The sequence below is a fragment of the Myotis yumanensis genome, unplaced genomic scaffold, assembly GCF_028538775.1.
Source record: "Myotis yumanensis isolate MYYU_CA2020_CCGP unplaced genomic scaffold, mMyoYum1.0.hap1 SCAF_12, whole genome shotgun sequence".
In the NCBI taxonomy this organism is placed as follows: Eukaryota; Metazoa; Chordata; class Mammalia; order Chiroptera; family Vespertilionidae; genus Myotis; species Myotis yumanensis.
In genome coordinates, this window is record NW_027223763.1 from 862,357 (window position 1) to 886,981 (window position 24,625).

Here is a 24,625-nt window from a genome sequence, read left to right on the forward strand (position 1 = left end):
CCTGGTGAGGCCGCCCAGGGGAGGATGGCACGGCCCACGCCCTCACTGCCTGGCGCACAGTGGTCAGTGCGAGGACAGAGGGACGAGGGTGGCAGAAGCCGGCTGTACCAGGGGCTGGGGCTGGGTCCCTGCCCACCTTCAGCTCTGGGTTCGTGCTGAGAGCTCCTGAGAGGAGCCCAGAGCAGGGCTGGCGCTGGGGAAATCGGGGCACATGCAGGGACACCCTCGGGGGACCTGCCAACTGGGCCCTGGTCACTATGGTCAGGGGCAGGGCTGGGGTGGGAGGGCCTGAGAGGACGGACCGAGCCTGTGGGCCCGCCCGCCCCGTGCGCTCACCTGCCCGTGCACCGGCAGCAGGTCCAGGCCCCCCTGCAGCTGCTCAGGCGCGAGGGCCAGGGCGGGGCAGGAGGCCGCCAGCCTCTTCAGGTCGCCTGCCATCCCATAGCCTGTGGGCAGGCCCAGAGGGTGATGGGCACCAAGCCAGGGGCCAACTCGCCCGGCACCGCCCCCCTCCCTGGGGTGGGCGCAGCCGTAGCTGGGGGCAGACTGCGCCTACCCAGCTTGGTGATGGACGGGTCTGAGAGCAGCCGGGACACCAGCCCAGAAAGGGCCCGGGACGCCTGCCCGTCCACTGGCTGCGTGAGTGTGAGCAGGTCCAGCAGGAACACGCGGCCCTCCACGGCCACCTGCATGAGTGACGCTGGGGGTCGGTCGCAGGCGCCGAACGAAGGCCTCCACTCCAGGTCCAGGCCGACCACCTGGCCGGGCTGCAGAGAGAGGCGGCCTGAGCGGGTGCAGCCAGGCGAGGGGTGGGGGGGCTGTTGGGAGGCCTGACCACCCTGTGAGCCCCGTGTGTGCGGCGGCCCCTCCCTCCGCACAGCAGGGCCGAGCCGTAAACAGGCCGGTGTGTGTGCCCTGCTGTGGGGCGTGAGGACGAGGCAGGTGTGGACAGAGCCGCGGCCTCAACGGGCAGCCCCTGGCGACCCACCTGCAGGAGCTCGGCCTCGTGCCTGGCCAGCTCCTCCCACGAGGCCAGGACGCGGACGTCCTCCCTGGCGATGGGCAGCTGGTAGTGACGGCCCGCCGTGTCCTCGAGGGGCGCCTCGGCCGTCCTGAGAGGAGGCAGCGCTGGCACTTGGTGTCCCCCCTGCCCCCCATGTCCTGGCCTGGCTGGGAGGGGCCTGCCCTGTCCTCCCACAGGCCTCTGGGCGTGAGAGCTTCCTGGGGTGTGCAGCCCAGATGCAGGGCTCCCCAGGAGGGACCCTGTCTCCCGTGCTCTGCTTGTCTGCTCGCTGGGAAGGAGGTGTGCACATGCTTTCTGTTTCTGATTTCCACACTGCTGGCATATAAGACCCCAGGGACTGGGGCCCAAGGGCGCGTCCCCCTCGCGGGCCCCCAGCCTGGGGGGCTCACCTGCCCTGGAGCCTAAGCCGGCAGAGCTCCGTGGCCACCGTGGCCGGCAGCCACTCCTCGGGCAGCGACAGGTCCAGCGCGCACCGGGCCACCGTGGCCGCATCGTTGCGAGAGGTCAGCATCCGCAGCAGCCGGCCCTGCAGCCACTCGCTGGACCCCACCAGCCCCTGGGGACAGGCAGGATGGGCTGTACCGCCTGCTCTGTGGGCGGGGAGGTGGGTGCAGACGCCCGAAGCCCAGCCCAGACCTCACCCTGCAGTCGGGCGCAGCCTCAGGAGGGCGCTGGGTCCTGAGCCGCTTCGGCCACTGCACCCACAGCCGGTCGACTGTCCCCTGCCCACCCTCAGCCGGCCCCTCCCGCTGCCATGCTCCTGGGACCGGCCAGCACCTCCTCCCGGCCACGGGCCCTGCCACCAGCACGTGGTTGGGCTGCGCTCCCCCCCTCCCTGTGGGCAGCTCCCAGCCCCCGGCCGCCCCACACCAGCATCCCGCGTGGGAGCAGGGGGCTTCCCACCAGCATCCGCTCAGCCCCGGGCCCCCCGCCCCCATGGCTCTGCCCCCAGCAGGCTGGGCCTCCGCTTCCCGCAGCCGCAGGTTCCCACGCGGACAATATGTGGAAACCCTCCGCATTCTTCAGGATGTCCGCTGCCCCGCGGCCGGCTGGCACCCGGGGGACTGCCTTCCGGGCCTGGCCTGGGGTCCGCGTTCCTCTCCGGTGACTCACACCCCCTCTCCCGCCCCCCCCCATCCAGGGCGGCTCAGCACTGCCCCCCACTGGATGCCACTCAGGACACCAGATGGCGTCTGCCCATCCGGGAGGGAGGTGACCAGCCCCATGACCAGGCCCTGGGCACACGGCACCGGTCCCTACAGACCCGCCTCCAAGGCCACTTCAGCCCTGTGCCGAGATGACCCCGGGGTCAGGGGGCAGCCCTGTGGCCGAGATGACCCCGGGGTCAGGGGGCAGCCCTGTGGCCGAGATGACCCCGGGGTCAGGGGGCAGCCCTGTGGCCGAGATGACCCCGGGGTCAGGGGGCAGCCCTGTGGTTGAGGTGACCCCGGGGTCAGGGGGCAGCCCTGTGCTGAGATGACCCCGGGGTCAGGGGGCAGCCCTGTGCCGAGATGACCCCGGGGTCAGGGGGCAGCCCTGTGCCGAGATGACCCCGGGGTCAGGGGGCAGCCCTGTGCTGAGATGACCCCGGGGTCAGGGGGCAGCCCTGTGCCGAGATGACCCCGGGGTCAGGGGGCAGCCCTGTGCCGAGATGACCCCGGGGTCAGGGGGCAGCCCTGTGGCCGAGATGACCCCGGGGTCAGGGGGCAGCCCTGTGCCGAGATGACCCCGGGGTCAGGGGGCAGCCCTGTGCTGAGATGACCCCAGGGTCAGGGGGCAGCCCTGTGCTGAGATGACCCCGGGGTCAGGGGGCAGCCCTGTGCTGAGATGACCCCAGGGTCAGGGGGCAGCCCTGTGGCCGAGATGACCCCGGGGTCAGGGGGCAGCCCTGTGGCCGAGATGACCCCGGGGTCAGGGGGCAGCCCTGTGGCCGAGATGACCCCGGGGTCAGGGGGCAGCCCTGTGGCCGAGATGACCCCGGGGTCAGGGGGCAGCCCTGTGGTTGAGGTGACCCCGGGGTCAGGGGGCAGCCCCGCCTCCAGCACGGCCTAAAGGGCAGAGGCTGCTGGGAGGGAGGGGCCCTTCCTTGGCACTTGCTCGCTAACCTGTGGGGCCTCTGACCACAGGCCTGGGCTGCACCGTGAGCGCCCCCAGCCGGCCGGCCTCCCGCTGACTCACCCGCACGAAGTCGGCCCAGTCCTCCTGAGACAGGCTGCCCTGCAGGGACACCAAGGCCTGTTCCAGCGGCAGCTCCGCACGTGCCTCTCGGCCCCGCACCCCAGGCCCAGGCCCGGCCGGCGACGCACACGCACCTCCACAAACCGCTTGTAGCACAGGTACCGCAGGGCAGCCAGGCGCTGCTGGCCCAGGGCGTGGGGACACGACGCTGCAAGACAGGGCGGCTCAGCGCCGGGTCCGGGCTCCCACGGCCTCCCCCCCTCCCCGCGGCCTCCCCCCTCCCCGCGGCCTCTCCCCCTCCCCGCGGCCTCTCCCCTCCCCACGGCCTCACCCCCCCTCCCCGCGGCCTCACCCCCCTCCCCGCGGCCTCTCCCCCTCCCCGCGGCCTCTCCCCCTCCCCGCGGCCTCACCCGTCTCCGCGGTCTCACCCCCTCCCCGCGGTCTCACCCCCTCCCCGCGGCCTCCCCCCTCCCCGCGGCCTCACCCCCTCCCCGCGGCCTCCCCCCTCCCCGCGGCCTCTCCCCCTCCCCGCGGCCTCCCCCCTCCCCGCGGCCTCCCCCCCTCCCCGCGGCCTCACCCCCTCCCCGCGGCCTCCCCCCTCCCCGCGGCCTCTCCCCCTCCCCGCGGCCTCCCCCCTCCCCACGGCCTTCCCCCTCCCCGCGGCCTCACCCCCTCCCCACGGCCTCCCCCCCTCCCCTCTGCAGCCTCAGCCTCTGCTGCCTCCACCCACTCCACCCACATCGGAGCCTCTCTTCAGGCCCTGAGGGGACTCGGGTGCCAACCCGCAGAGCTCACAGCCCAGGATGCCGGCGCGTAAGCAACGGGATCGGATCACGTAGCCAGAGAGGAGAGATGCTCTCGGAGACGAGGAGGGAGCCCGGCCACGGGGCTCAGGGGCTGAGCGTCGACCTAGGAGCCAGGAGGTCACCATTTGACTCCCGCTCAGGGCCCAGGCCTGGCTGCGGGCTCCATCCCCAGTGGGGGGCGTGCAGGAGGCAGCCGATGAGTGATTCTCTCTCATCACTGATGTTTCTCTCTCTCCCTCTCCCTTCCTCTCTGAAATCAATAAAAAAATATTTTAAAAAAGATGAGAAGTTAAATGTCTTTGTAACGACATTTCCACCCGCCCGCGGACTCAGGTCACGCACCGCCTGGCCTCTGACCCCACGGGGCAAGCAAGCCCAGCCCGGCCGGTAACGAAGTCACGTCGCTGGGCCCAAAGCACCTTCCCAAGCGGCCCGTGGGCGGCGGAGTCACGAGGGGAACCACCTGGAGTTAAACAACAACGAAGGCAGCGCCGACCTGGGGACGCGCTGAGGAAGGGAGGAGGCGCAGCCTTGGGTTCAGCGGGCTGGGCGGGCGTTCCAGAGACCGGGCCAAACAGCCAAAGGCAGGACTAGAGAAGCAAAACTCAACACGCGGGCCGGCCTCACACTGAACCTTCCGCACGGCAAGGGAACGAGCCGGAAAGCCAACGGCAGCCTGCGGAGAGAGCGCCCGCCCACCGACCGGAGGAGGAGAAACCGAACCGCCCCTCCCCCGCCCGGTGGGATGAGGGGCAGAGCCGGAACAGAGGCTCCGGGAGGATCCGCGGGCAGCAGCCACGAAAGGTGCCAACGCCACTGCCCACCCGCACGCCGGCGGGAGCCACGGGCCTCGCCTCGCCCGCTGAGCGGCCTCACGAAGGACAGGAGCACGTGCTGGCGGGCGCGGGAGGAAGGGAGCTTCGTGCCCGTGGCTGGGGTGAGAACCGGTGCAGCTACGAGGTGAACAGATGGAGGTTCCTCCATGAAAAGCCAGAGCTCCCTTAGGGCCCGGCAGCCCAGCTCTGGGCACGTACCTGGAGGACGTGGGACTGGGTCGTGGAGAGCTCTCTGCCCCCGCCGGCCCCAGGCTCACGGCAGGACCCAGGTCCAGGCACGGAACCACCGAAGTGCCCATCAGCCCACGAGGGACAGACGTGGGTCACACATACACGGGCCATCACTCAGCCATTCGAGAAGGAAAACAGCAAAACGGAGGAAACCCTGCTTCACTGTCATGAGGTCACGGGCCATGCGGGCACTGCAAGAGGAGTCTGAACTCTCGCCCCACAGAGGAGGGGAGGCCGCGGGGAAGTGGGGTAGGGGTGGGGGGGGGGTGGGAAATGGATGGAGGACGTCAGAAGGCCCACAATTCCAGTTCAAAGAGAAACCACGTCCGGGGGTGAGGCACATCAGGGCAGCTGAGGTTAACAACGCCGGCACCACACAGACGTACACGCTCCCACACGGGAAGACCCTGCACCACACAGACATCACACGCTCCCACACGGGAAGACCCTGCACCACACAGACATACACGCTCCCACACGGGAAGACCCTGCACCACACAGACGTACACGCTCCCACACGGGAAGACCCTGCACCACACAGACGTTACACGCTCCCACACGGGAAGACCCTGCACCAGACAGACATCACACGCTCCCACACGGGAAGACCCTGCACCACACAGACGTACACGCTCCCACACGGGAAGACCCTGCACCACACAGACGCTACACACTTTCACATGGGAAGAACCTGCACCACACAGACATCACACGCTCCCACACGGGAAGACCCTGCACCACACAGACATCACACGCTCCCACACGGGAAGACCCTGCACCACACAGACGTTACACGCTCCCACATGGGAAGAACCTGCACCACACAGACATCACACGCTCCCACACGGGAAGACCCTGCACCACACAGACGTTACACGCTCCCACACGGGAAGAACCTGCACCACACAGACGTTACACGCTCCCACACGGGAAGACCCTGCACCACACAGACGTCACACGCTCCCATCAGGAGGAACCTTCACCACACAGACGTTACACGCTCCCACACGGGAAGACCCTGCACCTCACAGACGTTACATGCTCCCACACGGGAAGAACCTGCACCTCACAGACGTTACATTCTCCCACACGGGAAGAACCTGCACCACACAGATGTCACATGCTCCCATCAGGAAGAACCTGCACCTCACAGACGTTACATTCTCCCACACGGGAAGAACCTGCACCACACAGATGTCACATGCTCCCATCAGGAGGAACCTGCACCACACAGACGTTACACGCTCCCACACGGGAAGACCCTGCACCACACAGACATCACACGCTCCCACACGGGAAGACCCTGCACCACACAGACATACACGCTCCCACACGGGAAGACCCTGCACCACACAGACGTACACGCTCCCACACGGGAAGACCCTGCACCACACAGACGTTACATGCTCCCACACGGGAAGAACCTGCACCACACAGACGTTACACGCTCCCACACGGGAAGACCCTGCACCACACAGATGTTACACGCTCCCACACGGGAAGACCCTGCACCACACAGACGTTACACGCTCCCACACGGGAAGACCCTGCACCACACAGACGTTACACGCTCCCACACGGGAAGACCCTGCACCACACAGACGTTACACGCTCCCACACGGGAAGAACCTGCACCTCACAGACGTTACACGCTCCCACACGGGAAGAACCTGCACCTCACAGACGTCACACACTCCCACACGGGAAGAACCTGCACCTCACAGACGTTACACACTCCCACACGGGAAGAACCTGCACCACACAGACGTCACACGCTCCCATCAGGAGGAACCTGCACCACACAGACGTTACACGCTCCCACACGGGAAGACCCTGCACCACACAGACGTTACACGCTCCCACACGGGAAGACCCTGCACCACACAGACGTTACACGCTCCCACACGGGAAGAACCTGCACCCATGTAGCTGAACTCACTGTGGGACCATCTCGCAGTACAGACACAGCGAGGCACCGTGTCGCACGGCCAAGGCCACAGGACGCTTAGGGCAGTCACGTCTCAAACAACAGCCGGGACAAAGCCAAGAGCGGGTCCTCTGAAAAGCTCAGCCTCCAGCGACCGGCCAAGAGCGGGTAATGGAGAGAAGGCCCAGCGCCGACCTCCAGACGCTGCGAAGGCTGAAGGCCGCGGGGCGAGCGCAGGCGGGACGGAGGCACATCCTCGGACTCTCCACGGCTGAGGCGGGGCCGCAGGCACGTCGCCAAGGAAAGGAGTCACCCCCAGGCCGTTTCTACCCAACTTTGAAGGAAGAAATAACTCCAACCCCAGACATGTGTACTCCCAGGAAAGAGGGCTGCTATCTGTCTCACTTCCAGAGACCGTGCAGCCGTGGACACAGCCCGGCCCGCTGCCTCCAGGGCCACGTGAACACGGACACGGACCGCCCTCCACACAGGACACAGCCCGGCCCGCTGCCTCCGGGGCCACGTGAACACGGACACGGACCGCCCTCCACACAGGACACAGCCCGGCCCGCTGCCTCCAGGGCCACGTGAACATGGACACGGACCGCCCTCCACACAGGACACAGCCCGGCCCGCTGCCTCCGGGGCCACGTGAACATGGACACGGACCGCCCTCCACACAGGACACAGCCCGGCCCGCTGCTTCCAGGGCCACGTGAACATGGACACGGACCGCCCTCCACACAGGACACAGCCCGGCCCGCTGCCTCCGGGGCCACGTGAACACGGACACAGACCGCCCTCCACACAGGACACAGCCCGGCCCGCTGCCTCCGGGGCCACGTGAACACGGACACGGACCGCCCTCCACACAGGACACAGCCCGGCCCGCTGCCTCCAGGGCCACTTGAACACGGACACGGACCGCCCTCCACACAGGACACAGCCCGGCCCGCTGCCTCCGGGGCCACTTGAACACGGACACGGACCGCCCTCCACACAGGACACAGCCCGGCCCGCTGCCTCCGGGGCCACGTGAACACGGACACGGACCGCCCTCCACACAGGACACAGCCTGGCCCGCTGCCTCCGGGGCCACGTGAACATGGACACGGACCGCCCTCCACACAGGACACAGCCCGGCCCGCTGCCTCCGGGGCCACGTGAACACGGACACGGACTGCCCTCCACACAGGACACAGCCCGGCCCGCTGCCTCCGGGGCCACATGAATACGGACACGGACCGCCCTCCACACAGGACACAGCCCGGCCCGCTGCCTCCGGGGCCACGTGAACACGGACACGGACCACCCTCCACACAGGACACAGCCCGGCCCGCTGCCTCCGGGGCCACTTGAACACGGACACGGACCGCCCTCCACACAGGACACAGCCCGGCCCGCTGCCTCCGGGGCCACTTGAACACGGACACGGACCGCCCTCCACACAGGACACAGCCCGGCCCGCTGCCTCCGGGGCCACTTGAACACGGACACGGACTGCCTTCAGCACAGGGACAGCTGGCAAGCGGCCTGCTGCCCAGGAACGCAAGGCTGGTTTAACATGGAGAGCTTAGTCCAGGGCACCCGCCATGTCCCAGACCAAACGGGAGAGGCCACGCCATCCTGAGACGCAGAGGATCCGTGACAGACCCACAGCCCTGCCTGACCAGGAAACGAGTGGAATAGGATTCCCATCATTGAGTAAATAAGGGGAATCCACAAAACTCCCTCAGGAAGACTCTGGCTTCGAGGGGAATGGAAGGAGGAATGCCCATGACCACAGTGATCACCGAGGGGAGGAGGCAGGAGTGGGGGATGGGATCTGGAGGAGGGGCACAGGACCCCCGGGTGGGCAGAGGGGCTCACAGACCCCCTGCTGCTCTGTGACCAGGCCTCAGGCAGGGCTGCTGAGGGGAGCAGGCAGAAGGCGGGAGGTGACGCTGGGGTCAGTGGGTCCTCGGTGGCCTGAGCCACAGGCAGCAGCAGCCCAGGGTCCGAGTGCAGGTGGGAGCCTCACTCACCTGGGTCCAGGCCGAAGCGCTTCTGCAGGCGCAGCACCTGCCGAGTCAGCACCCGTGGCCGCAGCTTCTCCAGCGTCAGGGGGGTCGCCTGTGGGTACCACCTGCAGGAGAGACATGGCTCCTGCCCAGCCTGCTCTCTGTCTAATGGACACCTGTCAGGCCCGGCTAGTGTGGCTCAGCGGTTGAGCGTCGACCTCTGAACCAGGAGGTCAGGGTTCCATTCCCAGTCAGGGCACAGGCCTGGGTTGTGGGCTCGATCCCCAGTGGGGGGCGTGCAGGAGGCAGCCGATCGATGATTCTCTCTCATCATTGATGTTTCCATCTCTCTCTCCCTCTCCCTTCCTCTCTGAGATCAATAAAAATCATTAAAAAAAAAACCCTGTAAGATGTTCATTCCCATCACAGTCACCCAGATGCACAGGCTTAAAGGCAGGTAGTTCCACGGGGCTCACAGGAAAGGCGGCGGTCACCGCACCGGCCGGCACAGCCCGCTGGACTCCGAGCCCCAGTCACACAGCTGCACTGGGACCCCCCGACGGCTCAGCGGTGGGTGTTCGTGTGCACGTCTCGCCTGGAAGGCTCCCCTCCCCCAATCACAGACCCTGCGAGCTCCCAGGTTAGCCGGTCCCTGAGGTCACAGCATCACGACCGAGCACCCAGCGAAGCTGTCTCCTCCCCGAGGGTGGACACTGTGGGGTGTGTGGCTTCCTGGGGACCGAGTGCCCCCCCAGACCGTCAATACAGTGAGAGGTCCCTGCTCCCCATGCCCCCTCCAGGCTGCAAATCCCAGAAGCTTCCCTCGATGGGGCCAGGCTGGGTGTGTTTCTGGAGACGTGCGTGTCCCAGGCTGTCCTTGTCCTTCGTCCCGTGAGGGCGACGGGCCGAGGGGCCTGGGCTGGAAGGACCCCAGTGGGCGGCGCTGCTCCCAGGAGGCCCCGTCCTCCCGCTGGGAAGGGCTGGCTGAGCTCCGTGCGACGCCTCCTGCCCGATCGCCCTCCGTCTTCCTGGGACTCCCATCCCATGATGCTGGGCCTTCTTGAAAGAACCTTATTTTTTTTCATCTTTTCTCCCTGATTCCGCACGGAGTCTCGGAGGATGCCTTCAAGTGTATCTTCCTGGTGCGCTGAGCTCCGCACTGCCCGTGCTGTCGGGGAGCCGGTCCTGTGCAAGGAGGCTCCCCGTCGAGGCCGTGGCGCTCATTACAGACGCAGGGCCTGGCCCCGCAGGTCCCAGTCCAGCCGCTGTGGTCCCACGTTCGCTCTTCAGCGCCAGCGAGGCCCGCGCCCCGCACCCTGGCTGTGCTCCCTGCCAGGAGGCTTTCTGAAGTATAAATACATTTTATTGATTTCAGAGAGGAAGGGAGAGGAGACAGAAACATCGACGATGAGAGAGACTCATGGATCGGCTGCCTCTTGCACGCCCCCCACTGGGACCGAGCTCACAACCTGGGCCTGGGCCACAACCTTGTTACAGCGTCACAGCAGCTTCACTGCCCTGAGCCCTGGGCTCCACCTGGTCACCCCCCCCCCCCCGCCCCCTCACGTCGCTGTCCCACGGCCAGGGCGGAGCTGGCATCACACTGTGGAGTCTCGCCCGATTGGCTGCTCTCGCTCAGTCACATGCATGTGAGGTTCCTCCGCGGCCCACGGCGCCTGTGAGCGGGGCCTGGCCAGGGCTGGGGGGTGGGGAGGCCATCAGTGCTGACCAACCCGTCTCGATGGACCACGCTCACCATCACCTGCTCCGAGGGCGTCTTGGTAGCTCCCAGGTGCCGGCGACTCTGAACAAAGCTCCCATGCGCCCCGCGCAGCGGGTTGTGTGGACGAAGCTGTCAGCTCCTTTGGGTGAACCCCGAGGAGCGCGCGTGCCGGTCGAACGGGGAGGGTGCTTAGCGGCAAGAAACCACCCGCTGCCTTCCTTCCAGAGCGGCTGCACCCCTGCAGCCCAGCAGGGGGGGCCCCGCGCTCCGTGTCCTCCCAGCGTCCGGGTCGGCGGGGGCTGGCGTGGCCCTTCTGAGGGCGCATCCCATTGCTGTTTCCATTTCAATCCCTTGTGACGTAGATGGAACGTCTTTTCATGTGCTCACTCCCACCTTTTCTGAAAATCCTCACCTGAGGATATGTTTATTGATTTTCTTTTTTGTTTGTTTACCGATTTTAGAAAGAGGAGGGAAGAGAGAGAGAGAGAGAGAGAAACATCGATTGGTTGCCTCCCGTATGCACCCTCACTGGGGATTGAACCCACAACCCGGGCACGTGCACTGACCGGGAACGGAACCGACGACCTTTCGGTGCCCAGGACGATGCCCAACCCACTGAGCCCCGGCCGCTGCCGCTCCCGTCCCCTCTAGGCCCCGCCCCGTGATCTACTCTCGGAGGTTTCGTCAGCATTTCTGTGTCTTGTCCCTGATGCTGGACGCCAGCTTTCCCTCCCCGACACCCCCTCCTGCTTCCTGGGCATCTGCCGGCGGGAGCGCTCGCCCTCACACCCGGAGAGAAGTCACCGCGCAGCCGTCGGGGTCTGAGTTGTCTCCGCGGTCAAGTCTGAAGCCACGTGGCTGCTGTTCACACAGGACGATCCCATCTCCCCCTCCTCCCAGGGCTGCTTGTGGTAGGTTCTGTTTTTCTAGACTTTGGTCTCTTCCATCTAAACTGTCCGGCATGGCCGTGGCGACTGGCCTCTCTCGTGGCCGTGGAATGTGGCGGGGCCCGCGATGCCTTGGCCCTGAGGAGGGTCGTTGGCACTTTCTCCTCCGGCAGCCTGAGCCGGCATCGCCCTCGCATGGTCCTCGGACGGGGCTCCACCGGGACGAGGATCCCACCGGCTGCCCCTCCCGCCCCTCCGCCCTGAGAGGCCGAGGTCCGGGCGGGCACCGCTGAGCGATGCCATTGTTCCAGGCCCTTTCAGAGCCCAGAACTAGGAAACGTTAAATCCACTCATTTAAACCAGTGTCTGCAGTAAATCGAACTCCCCACCCCGCCTCACAGGGGAGCCCAGCAGTGACCTCACCACCGTGGGACGGGCAGCGTGGGCCCCACGTTAGGGAAGAGGAACCAACCCAGCGAGGGAAAGGGGCCTGGCCGTGGCTCCGGGGACGGCGGGGGCGGTCCAGGCTCCCACTCCGAGCCCAGCCTGCTCCGCAAGCGAGACACCTGGGCTGCATGGGAGTGGCGGGCGCAGCGAGGGCCTGCTCCGGACTGCGTCACCCTCGGGCCACCGGTGCATCCCTGTGCCCCACGCTCGGGTGACACCCTCGTATCGTACATGCATGTACATGTGTGCACAAACATGCACGTGCGCGCACATGTGTGCACACACATGCACACGGCCCCACGTGTGCCGCCTTCTGTGTGTGCGGGGATGGAGTGCACAGCAGGCCCCGCCGAGAGTCGCTAGAGAAGGGACGGAGCCGCTGGACAGGCCAGCTCTGACTCGGGCTGCAGCCTCAGGGCATCTACTCTCGCCCACTTCCTGCTGGCCCAGCCTCTGGCCTGGCCTCACCCCGCTGCCCTGGCTGCAGATCACCTGGTGCGAGCACGTGGCCCTGCGTGTGGCTTTCCCAGTGCCAGCCACCTGCGCCCCGCCCTGGCCCCCCACCCCGGGATTCACCTGGCAATGACGCTGATGTCGAAGCCGGGCCGGCACCAGGAGTCCATGAGGGCCACGAGCCTCCACTGCAGGCCCGGGAAGCCATCCACGTAGCGCTCCACGAGGCCCAGCTGGTCCTGGAGCAGCAGCGGGATGCTCATCTGTGGGTGGGAGGGCGGGGGGCACACCTCAGGCTGCGCCCAGGCCTGCTGAGACCCACAACTCATGCATGAACACACGTGTGCCTGCACACACACACTCATATGCACATGCACGGGCCCCGGCGGCTGTGGCCTTCCATGTCCGTGATGAAGGGCGGGTCCTCGTCTTCACGGGGCCGCGGGGCAGCATGGAGACCCCCAGCGGTAATGGTCCCATGGCCCAGAAACGCCGGGCTTAGGCAGAAGGGCGTGCCCGCACACGGGCCTGCCGCAGCCACAGACCGCAAGCTGCCCGGTTCGGCAGGCGCCCGAGGGAGCCCCTGGCTGTGGTATTGGACCTGGAAATGCCAACCACTCCCCTGCCAGAACCAGGCCTCGACCAGCCCCTCGCTCCCGTCAGCGCCCCCATGCACCCTCAGAGGCCAAGCTGTCCAGAGCCCAGGCTGGACGGAGGCCCCCCGAGGCGGTCCTCACAGGACCCACCGCTGGGAGCCCCTGTGGCCACCGCAGGGCAGAGGCAGACTGGGCGGGGCTCCCGGGCCTGGCCACGCTCTGAGCATCGGACACTCAGGGGCACTTGCGTCCCTCCCCGCCCTCCTCGAGGTCCCCCTCACACGTGACCCCTGTCCTCCGGCACCGGCCCTCCTGGTGGGAGCCAAGCCCAGGCCCAGCGTGGGCAGCCGCCCGCCGACAGGCCTGGGCTGCATCCAAGTTGGAACCTGGCATTTGCATGAGAAAGACACTCACCATTTCAACGTCCAGTTCTGGCTGCAGACGCAGCTTCGTGCCCAGCATGACAGCCTGGCGAACACAAAGGAACCGTCACACTGGGCTGGGGACGGGCGGCCCTGGCGGGGCGGCCACCCTTCTGCAGGGACGCTGGTCACCGCTCAGGCCCTGCGGGCGCAGAGAGGGCTGCTCGTCCAGCCGCGTGGCCCCCAGGCCAAGGGGCCTGGCCCCTGCTCTGAGCCAGACTCTGCATGGGGGGGGCGGGCAGGTGGGGACAACCCCTGTGCCGTCCCTGGATGGGGTCTCAATTGGGGGCTGGCCCCAAGTGGCCCCAACCCGGGCTTGCTCCTGAGTGGGTAGAGGACGGGGCGGGGGACGGGGGACAGAAGCCCTCATCACCTGCCCTGGAGCCCAGAGCCGCCCCGGGACCTGCAGAGGAAGAGGCTCTGGGCCGGTGACTTTGGGGGGACAGCTGTCCCTCAGACGGGTGGGGGGGGGGGGCGTGCGCTGGGGCCGGTCCCTGACCTCGGGCCCTGGACAGAGAACACGCCGGGTCCTGAGTGCCCGCACGCAGCGCAGGCCGTGCTATTAATACTTTCCATACATCACGCTCCCATTATGAGCAAAAATAACCACAGGGCAGCCGCCCGCCCGCAGGCTCACAGAAAGGACGAAAATAGCGGCTGGGAAAGGCTCCCCGGGCCTCCGGCCGGATCTCAAGGGCAGGGCCAGGCCGGGGCCTCTCCCAGTGCACACTGACCCCTGCCCACAGCCTGGCCGGGCTCCAGAGATGGGTCTCCACCAGCCCCCTGGGGCCCAGGGCCGGGAAAGGGGGCACAAGGTGGCCGGGTGGGCATAAGGCCAAAGGAGGGGGCGCAGAGCCAGGGGAGGGGGCGCAAGGCCAGGGGAGGGGGTGCAAGGCCAGGGGAGGGGGCGCAAGGCCAAAGGAGGGGCGCAGGGCCAGGGGAGGGGGTGCAAGGCCAGGGGATGGGGCGCAAGGCCAAAGGAGGGGGTGCAGGGCCAAAGGAGGGGGCGCAGGGCCAGGGGAGGGGGTGCAAGGCCAGGGGAGGGGGCGTAGGGCCAGGGGAGGGGTTATCAGCGCTCAAGTCAGGTGGGTCCAGCTCCTCTGAGGACGAGACCACCTCCCTCAGGCCCCGCCCTCCATGGGCCCCCACCCATCCAAGACCCCCTCTGAGTCCTGGAGTGAGCCCTCAGGCCTAGTGGGGGTGGCCTGGGCTGCAGGTGGTCAGGGGAAGGCCACATGCAGGCCAGGCACTGCCCCTGCCTGTTCTCCAGCCCCCGGCTCCCCGCTCTGCCTCCAGGACTCCCTTCACCCCAAGGAGCCAGTGGCGTCCGGGGGCTGCTGTGCCGACCCCCCACCTGCCCACTGCCGGTGGCGGGGCCTCTGCCCAGGGTGGGGCCAGTGTGGAGGGCGGGCTGTGCTCGAGCTCAAGCCTCTCCTGGGAGGGGCATGCCCTCCCTGCTGGCCGCACACGATTCTGTCAAAGGGGGTTTCCCTGCTCATCCCCTGGTCTCTCCAGAGCAGCCAGCTTCCTGCCCAGGCACGGCCAGAGCTCTCCGTGCAACCTGGGTGCCCTCTCCCGGCTGGCCAGCGGCCAGGCGGCCTGCTCTGTGGCTGGAGGTTGGACTGGGGGAGGGCACAGGTCCAGGGGGAGGCTGCCTAGTCTCACCCAGCCACGGGAGGGCGCCCCCACTCCATCTGGGGCGACCACTGTGACCTGGGGGACTGCTGGCAGCAGAACCGCCTCCTCCAGGAAGGCCCCCTAGGCCAGCCCCATCTTGGGCTTGGGTGGGCGTTTCCCATGGTTCTGCCACTGGCTGGGCTTAGAGTCAATCTCTGGTCATTTCTGTATGAGCTGCCCCTGAGGTACGACCAGCCAGACTGCCTGGTGCCTGGTCACGTGGGTGTCCCAGCAGGTGTGGGAGGATCACTGCCCGCCCAGGTGCCTGCAGCTGGCCTCAGACCCAGGTCCAGGAGGGCCTGGGCCCCGAGGAGGGAACTGCCCAGGGCTGAGCCGCCCGGCCCCTGCCGGCCTCTCCGACCTCCGCCCAGAGGACGAGAGCCGGAGGGGAGCCCCCGGCTGCCTGGGGGCCAGGGCGGGACTGTGGGAGCCTCACCAGACAGGCCCAGAGCTGCTGCCTTTGGGGAAAATAACTGAGAGAACCCACAGGGCCAGGTGGCCACGGTGGGAGGGGGCCGAGCACCCGGGCCGCCCGTGGCAGTGGCCTCAGACCCAGGACGCCGCCTCCCACCTCTGAGGCTCGGCTGGGCCTGGAGCCAAGCCTCCCCTTTTAAGCAAAGCTCTCTTTTTACCTTGATAAGCTGTTTAAAAAATGTAAATAAAATAACTCCGCAGACAAAAGCGGGCATTCATCCGGCCCAGAGCCAGCCGCCGCCGGGACATGAAATACCGCGTCGCATTGAGTGGGGTGCCCGCTGCTCCGCGGGCTGAATGCGCCTCGGCGGGCACTGGAGCGTACACCGCCCACAGGGACAATGGCCGCTCTGCGCAGAAGGGCCTGCGGGGGACAAGGGCCCCCTTTGTGTGGGAGCTGCCTCGGAGCGAGGAGGCGCAGTCAGCGCCAGACACTCTGAAAGGCCCGAGTGTAACAGGAGACGCGACCAGGGCCTGCCTCCTGCCTCCCGCCTCCCGCGTCCTCCGGGCGCAGCCGCCCATTCAGCCTGAGAACGGCTCGAGCCCCACGAGCAGGGGCCGGCCCGCATTGTCCCCGCGGCCATCCTGGTGTCCAGACACGAGCCCGGGCGGCCGGGGCCGGCGGCAGGGAGCCCACGCTGCCCGCACCTCCCGGCCCCCAGCGCCTACTTTCCCATGAGCCTCCTCACCAGGACGGGCTCTCCGGAACGGCGGCCCAAGCAGGGGCAGGGTCCAGCCTCGGTGCCCGTCCCGCCCCAGCCGTGGTGTGGGAGCAGGACTGTCTCTGATCCCCGGACACTGGACTCCTCCCTCCATGGGAGCCCCCCACCCGGCCCTGCCCCACGCCCCAGGCTGTGGCTGTCAGATCGCGGCTCCCTCAGGCACCCGGCACCGCAGCACAGCTCAGCCGCAGCCCAGGCACCTCCCCCCATCGCCCCACTGGGACCCGAGTCCCCAGGAGCCGCTGGCCAGGCTCCCCTCCCGTCTCCAGGCTCAGAGCAGCCCAGCGAGCCCCTGACGCTAAGCCTCCGTCCTCACCCCCATCCTCACCCCCCCGTCCTCACCCCCCGTCCTCACCCCCATCCTCACCCCCGTCCTCACCCCCGTCCTCACCCTCGGTCCTCACCCCCGTCCTCACCCCCCGTCCTCACCCCCGGCCCACGCGCAGCCCCGTTTCCAGCCGCTCTATGACCGCCTTCCCCCCCGCAGGGGGCAGAGGACGCCTCTTGGGCACCACAGGCACAGCTCACATGGGGCAGCCTCACCCACACGGCCGGTGATCTGTGCCCCAGGTGCCAGCCCTGTGCCCCCACTGAACCTCCATCCAGAACAGGAGCGCGATGCTGGGGGCTGGCCCCAGGGCCGCTGGTGCAGGTGGGATGCGGGTCCTGCCTGAGCCGGTGACGGCCGGCCGGGAGCCCCCAGGACCTCGGGGAGCCAGTCCCTCATGTCACCACTGCTGGCCTGACCAGGAAACACGGGGGGGGGGGGGGGGGGGGGCCAGGGACACCCACAGCTTGGCCCTCAGCTCCGGGCAGGGCCCTGGCAGGTCCCAGGAGCGGCAGACGCAGCGCCCAGGGCTCTAGCGATGGAGGCCGGGCGTGCACTGTCACCGAGCAGGCCAGGCATCTCCCAGCCTGGCCTGGTGTGGCCGTGGCCGCAGGGACCACAGGGACCCACAGGAGGGCCTGTCTTCACGGCAGCCGGTGGGCCAGGCGGGGACGGTGACAGAAGCCCAGCGACCTTCGGGCAGGAGAGAGAAGGGGCCGGCAGGCTGACCCAGGCTCAGGGGTGGCGTGTGAGGGCAGAGGGACCATCACCAGCTTCTCCCACGGCCCTGCCCCTCCGGCCCCCAGAGGGTGTGCAGGGTGTAAACGGAGGCCGGGCAGCGTCCAGGCGAGGGCTTTGGTGCACGGCTTTTGGGCCAGAGCCGGGCGCCCCGTGCCGCGGGCAGAGTGCGAGGGCCCAGCACCTCAGGAGGAAGGACCCGGGCACAGCGGGGCTCCTGGGACCCGACAGCAGCATGGCCCTGAGCTGGGTCCCAGGTGGCTGGTCCCCGAGCCCCGGCAGCCCCAGGCGGAGAGGCAATGAGGTACTTCTGGGTGGACCCTGTGAGCCCAGCCCACTCTCGCTCGCCCCACAGACCCCACCAGCAGACAGAGCTGCAGCAGAGAATCGGGAGTGACCCCGAGGCCACCGCTGCCACGGGAGGTCACACTCACCTCCTTGAACTTGCCCTCCTGGTGCAGCTGGTGGACGTGGGCCAGCAGGGACCCCCGGTCTGCATCCTGCAGCTGGAAGATGCTGACTAGCGGCTCCACGAGACTCTGGGGGCTCTCAGCCAGGAGCCTGGCCGCACGGGCCTGCAGTGGCCCCAGCCCCGGGCTGCCCTGGAAGCCCGAGACCTGGCCTCAGCTGGTGGGGACCTGGCCAGGGGCTTGGTGCGGGGCGGGCAAGGCCCGGAGGTGGGGACACCATTGAGGGAGATGTCAGGGGCTGAGGGTCAAGCCCACAGGCCAAGGTGCGATGGCCGGTCTTCAGGCCGAGTCCCCAGCCCCCACCACCCGGGCAACCCCAGTGGCTGCAGAGGCCCGTCAGCTGGGTAAGCAGGTGGGAGAAGCCGTCTGTGGAACGTGGCCAATGGGGCCACAGGGTGGAGGTCTTACCTGGGTGGGCCCCGGGGGAGAGGGTCTTACCTGGGTGGGCCCTGGGGGAGGGGGTCTTACCTGGGGGGGCCCCGGGGGAGGGGGTCTTACCTGGGCGGGCCCCGAGGGAGGGGGGCTTACCTGGGGGGCCCCTGGGGAAGGCCGTGCCTGCAGCCAGCGCTCCAGCTCCCTCGTGAGCCAGGCCTCCAGGGAGGTGCCCTTCCGCCGCCAGGCCCTGCGGCCCTCCAGCAGGTCCAGGAGGGCAGCGCGCGGGTCGTCCAGGGCAGCGAAGCCCCGCCAGGCCTCCTCCTTGAACTGCGGAAAGGCCTCAGTCATGCGTGCTCGTGCCAGCCCTGCCGGGGCTCAGGGGCACAGCGGCCTATCGGGAGGCGGGACAGGCTCGGGCAGCCTCCATGGTGGCAGCTGGTGCTCCCGCCCTCGTGCTCTAGGCCACAGGCCTGTGTCCACCGGAGCTCCCACGGGCAGGCCCAGGGAGGCCCGCGGCCGGGCACCTGCACCCACAGCTCACCTGCTGCGGCTGCCGCGCGGACCACAGCGCCTGCAGGGTCGGCAGGAACCCCAGCATGTCCTGGCCTGAGGAACAAGACAGGGCCACGCGGGCTGTGGGGGGGGGGGGGGGGGCGCGCACCTGACACCACCCAGTGCCCAGGGCCTCCCACCCCCTCTGGCCAGAGTTCCCACTGTCCCTTCCCCGGGCCTGTCCCTGCCCCTCACCAGCGGGCATCACCTAGGAGCCCAGCTGGCATTGCAGCCGCGGGAGCTGCAGGTCTCGGAACAGCCATGTGAGCTGGGGGGCCAGGGGGGCAGGCAGCAGGACCACGCCCACAGCCCTGACCAGGCCCCCCGAGGGGCAGCCGAGCCTGTAGGCACGTGCAGCGGGGTCTGCACCCCCCACCTCCGCATCATGTCACAGCCCACCCCCATCTGCCGCCCTCCCCCTCTGATGTCCGGGCTCCTGCTGCGCCCTGGCAGGCTGGCCGCTCCCCAAAGCCTCCCCCACCACGGCCAAGTGCCCCTGGGCCCCACCACAGTCCTGCTGCTTGTCCAGCCCGGCCCCGCAGGACGGCCTGAGACCACGGAGCGGGCACGCGCTTCGCCCAGTGCTGGCCGCCAGCCCCAGGGGAAGTCAGGGCCCCCCTCACCGTGGAAAAGGACAGTGCCTCAGACCAGGCCCAAGGTCAGCACCAGGAGGGCCAGCTGGTCCAGAAATGTCGCTGCCACCTGTGAGCCAGGGGCCCGGGCACCAGCTCTGCGTCACCCACAGCCACCGGCACCCCCGGCTGCTTCAGAGGGCCACCCCAGACCCCCACCCCAGGCCCCCACCTGTGCCTCACCAGCCTCCTCTCCACCCCATCCCACCCCCACCCTGCCCTTCACAGACCCCAGGCAGCACAGACCCCGCCACCCGCCAGGCCCCTCCTCACTGAGCCGGTGCCAAGGGCTTGCTGAGCACAGGACCCAGAGGGAATGTCCGAGAAACTCCGTTCTGTCCAGAGCTACCCGGCCCCTGGAATCAGCGCTGGGAGCACAGGGGGGACGGCAGCAGGGAGGCTGGGCCCCTGGCCGGTGTGGCTCAGTGGACAGAGCGTCGGCCTGCGGACCAAAGAGTCCAGGTTCTATTCTAGTCAAGGGCACGCACCTCGGTTGCAGACTCGATCCCCCATGTGGGATGTGCAAGAGGCAGCCAATCAATGATTCTGTATTCTGTCTCATCATTGATGTTTTTCTCTCTCTCACCCCCTCCCTTCTCCTCTGAAATCAATAAAAATATATTTAAAAAAATAAAAATCAATGGAGGATTAAAAAAAAAGCGACATCGCCAAAACCAGTTTGGCTCAGTGGATAGAGCGTCGGCCTGCGGACTGAAGGGTCCCGGGTTCGATTCCGGTCAAGGGCATGTACCTGGGTTGCGGGCACATCCCCAGTAGGAGATGTGCAGGAGGCGGCTGATCGATGTTTCTCTCTCATCGATGTTTCTAACTCTCTATCTCTCCCCCTTCCTCTCTGTAAAAAATCAATAAAATATATTAAAAAAAAAAAAAAAAAGCGACATGGAGGAACCTTACAAGCCTGTGACTGAGAGACGCTAGGCCAGTGGTTCTCAACCTTCCTAATGCCGCGACCCTTTAATACAGCTCCTCATGTTGTGGGGACCCCCAACCATAACATTATTTTCGTTGCTACTTCATAACTGTAATTTTGCTACTGTTTTGAATCGTCATGTAAATATCTGATATGCAGGATGTATTTTCATTGTTACAAGTTGAACGTAATTAAAGCATAGTGATTAATCACAAAAACAACATGTAATTATATATGTGTTTTCTGATGGTCTTAGGCGACCCCTGTGAAAGGCTTGTTCGACCCCCAAAGGGGTCGAGACCCACAGGTTGAGAACCGCTGCACTAGACTGACAGGGCTCCACACGGCGTGACACTAACTACCTCGCTGGTTGTGCCTGGTGTTTGGGGGCCTCTCGGGCCAAGGCCAACAGAACCCGCCTCCCCAGGAGGGGCAGCAGGGCCGGCCCCGCCCAACAGTCCACACACCCCCCCCCCCCCCCCCCCCCGCCAGGGGCAGGCGGCAGGGCCGGTCAAGGGACCTGCCACCATCCTCAGCGTCCCCAGACCTCGACAGTTGTGGGGCTGCCTGCAGGGTCTCTGACCCCATGGGGAGGGGCAGGGCAGACCCACTTCCCTGTGAGACACAGACACGTTCCAGAAAAATCCAGCTGCCAAGTTACCAGCTATACAGACCCGGTACTTCATCGCGCAGCTGGGCTGAGAAATGGGACACGAAGTGGGTGGAGCGGGGCAGGGAGTCCCGGGTGGGCTGGACTGAGAGCTGGTTGGCAGACACCTGGCCTCCAGCAGCGGGCGGTCTCCACGGAGCCACTCTGAGCCCCACCGAGCCCGCCCGAGCAGCCGGTGCAGGCACACCCCAGGGGCAGGGGGCGGCTCTCGGCTCAGGATCTCAAAGGCTCCTACCACGGCCTGGCGCAGCCATCGGCCCAGCAGGACCCAGTCCCAACGCTGACCCGGGCTGCCCAGACCACAGGGTGTGTCCACCGGCGGCCGGAGCACCCGGGGGCACTGGACACCTGTGTTCGTCACAGTGGCTGTCAGTCCAGGACTGGCCATCCACCCTCCCCACGGTGCCAAGGGGCCCCGCCCGGCCGTCCACCCGAGAAAGGGCCGAGGTGTGAGCCCCGCGAGTCTCCCACCCGCATCCCCACCCGTGGGCTGCTTCTGAGAGGCCACCGCCGGGAGCCCACTGCTCTGCCGCCGCAGCCCCTGGTCCACCCCATCTATGCCCGTTGTCCTGCTTCATCAGCAAAGGGAGCCTCACCACCAGCTGTGCTCAGCGCAGACGGGGGGCCAGCACCCGTACCCCATGTGTACCCCGGCACAGAACCCCCACTCTGCACACGCACATGCATCCCACACGTGGATCATGCACGTGCACCACAGCACACACCCTGCACACACCACACTCACAGACCCGTGCCACTCCCCCCACACACGCCCCAGGCACGCACCCCGCACCCCGCACCTCTACCCCCGCCAAACACAGCCCAGCTGGACTCAGGACTGTGGGGACAGACCCCCCCACAGAACAGCACTCACCAGGAGCAGGGTCACCAGCGGGCTCTGCACCCGCGGGGGGGTGTCCGGGGTCCATCCTCGGGGCGGCGGGGCCGGCACAGGGAGGCCGCAGGCAGCCTGAGGAAGGTGGGACTAGAGAGGCGGGACAATCAGGCCTGGGTCCCACCTGGGGAGGCGGAGGGATCCCGACGCAGGCACACAGGGCCCCTCCCTATCTCAGGGGCCGGGGGACCCCCGGGTGGACCTGCAGTGAGAACCCACGAGGCCCCGCAGCTCGCCCAGGCTGGACCCGGTGCAGGTGGCCACCCGGTTCCTGTGGATGCGCATTTGACACTGGATGTGCTCCCGCATTTGCGGGGAGCACCCTGTTTTTCCTCCTTTAGTCTGTTTTCTCGAGGCCTTTAAAGACTTCCTGCTATGCCCTGGCCGGTTTGGCTCAGTGGATAGAGCGTTGGCCTGCAGACTCAAGGGTCCCGGGTTAGATTCCGGTCAAGGGCATGTACCTGGGTTGCGGGCACATCCCCAGTTAGGGGTGTGCAGGAGGCAGCTGATGGATGTTTCTCTCTCATCGATATTTCTAACTCTCTATCCCTCTCCCTTCCTCTCTGTAAAAAATCAATAAAATATATTTTTTAAAAATAAATAAGACTCCCCGCTCACAGGTGGCTGTGGGTATCAAAGGACCACACATGGCCGCCTGCAGGTCCCGGCCGGCCTGACCCAGGCGTCGGAGACAGCCCACCTGGAGGCCGCTCCCAGGGGCTCCTCGGCTGTCTCTGTGGATCTTTACATCCATATTTCTCTCTTTTTTTAATATGTTCTTATTGATCTCAGAGAGGAAAGGAGAGGGAGAGAGAGACATCAGTGATGATAGAGGATCACAGATCAGCTGCCTCCTGCACGCCCCCCACTGGGGATCGAGCCTGCGACCCAGGCATGTGCCCTGACTGGGAATTGAACCCTGACCTTCTGGTTCACAGGGCATCGCTCAACCACTGAGCCATGCCAGCCGGGCACGTCCATATTTCTAAGGAACACACAGTTTGACCATTTCTTGGGTTTCCCGTCTGACTGACCAGCTTAGCAGTAAGAGCTCACTGTGTGGCCCACGCACCGCAGCTCCTGGACGCGGCGGCAGAGCAGTGGGCTCCCGGCATCAGGCATGCGGTGGGCCTGCGAAGACGGCCCTGCGAACCCTGCTCACAGCTGAGCCGCGTGGGGACCACCCGACGCCTCTTCCCTGCACCGTCGGCTCCAGACTCCCGCTCTGGCCACGCGGAGCGCCGGTGCCGGCCAGCCCTCGCAACGCAAACACATCAACCGGAAAACAGAGTTCGGCAGCCGACTGCGGGCATCAAGCAACACACGAGCGGGGCAGGGCCCGCGGGGGGCCTGGGGTGACCTCCCAGCCACGCCCCGACCTGGGGCCCGGCGCACTGCGTCCCGCCGCAGAGGTGGCAGGTCTGTGGACAGGCTGTCCTCTCCCGTGTCCTCACGGTCCTCCTCTCCTCCTCTCATGAGGTCACCAGTTACAGAGAACCTCATTTTACCTAAATCGCCTCTTTAAAAACCCCCGTCTCCAGCCCAAGCCGGTGTGGCTCAGTGGGTAGAGCGTCGGCCTGTGGACTGAAGGGTCCCGGGTTCAATTCTGGTCAAGGGCATATGCCCGGGCCTGTGGGCTTGATCCCCAGTGGGGGGCATGAAGGAGGCAGCCGATCCATGATTCTCTCATCACTGATGTTTCTATCTCTATCTCTCTCTCTTCCTCTCTAAAATCAATGAAAATATATTTTAAAAATCCTATATAATAAAAGCCTAATATGCTAAGTGTCCAGTCATCCAGTCGTCCATTCAACCAATCAAAGTATAATATGCTAATGATATACTGAGGCCGCTCAACCGCTTCTATGACATGAACTGACCACCAGGGGGCAGAGAGTTGACCAGTCAACCAGTCGCTATAATGTGCACTGACCACCAGGGGGCAGACGCTCTGACCAGTAGGTTAGCTTGCTGCTGGGGTCCAGCCAATCAGGACTGAGGGAGACGAGCCAGACACTCCCTGGAGACCTCCCACAGTCCCTCCCTGGCTGGCCAACCTCCCGCGTCCCTCCCTGGCCCCAATCGTGCACCCGTGGGGTCCCTCGGCCTGGCCTGTGCCCTCTCACAACCCGGGCTGAGGACCCCCCCCCCCCGAATGCACTAATTTCGTGCACCGGGCCTGTAGTAAATAAATAAAAGTCCCATCTCCAAATATGGCCACTGGGAGTCAGGGCTTCAACATGAATTTGGGGGTCGACACAGTCAGCCATAACAGGGGACCTAGACACCCATGGTTCCTTCTCCCGAAAGTAGCAGCGCTGCCCCATGCTAGCTGTTCGGGGAAGGGTCGTAGGCCCTGGGGAGTGGGAGGCCCAGCAGCCGGGTGCCCCTTCTCTCCGACCCTCTGTGAGAGCAGGAGGGGGCTGCTGGCCACACACAGGGGAGAGAACCAAGGCTTGGCCCTCCTCCCACTGCAGCCCGATTCCCTTTCACTGTCTCCTAGAGACGTGCGGTCAGGGCAGCGCCCCACGTGGGCAGTCAGACCTGCTGCCTGCCGCCCGGACAGGTGCACACGCCTTCCCCACACGTTCCAGGGCACCAGCCACAGCAGGGCCCACACGGAGCCGCTGC

The 24,625-nt window shown here is 66.6% G+C and overlaps 1 protein-coding gene across 1 annotated transcript in view; it reads right to left on the bottom strand.

The window, feature by feature from the left end:
• Positions 1–24,625, bottom strand: part of EXD3 (exonuclease 3'-5' domain containing 3) — a 44,130-nt gene that overhangs the window by 17,397 nt on the left and 2,108 nt on the right. The window contains 13 exon segments of the mRNA XM_070430273.1: positions 337–446; positions 557–767; positions 989–1,112; positions 1,414–1,580; positions 3,203–3,241; positions 3,337–3,410; positions 9,027–9,127; positions 12,636–12,775; positions 13,523–13,576; positions 17,904–18,071; positions 18,468–18,641; positions 18,856–18,920; positions 21,974–22,084. Of these exon segments, the coding sequence (XP_070286374.1) occupies positions 337–446; positions 557–767; positions 989–1,112; positions 1,414–1,580; positions 3,203–3,241; positions 3,337–3,410; positions 9,027–9,127; positions 12,636–12,775; positions 13,523–13,576; positions 17,904–18,071; positions 18,468–18,641; positions 18,856–18,920; positions 21,974–22,028 (1,482 nt within the window). The 5' untranslated portion in view covers positions 22,029–22,084.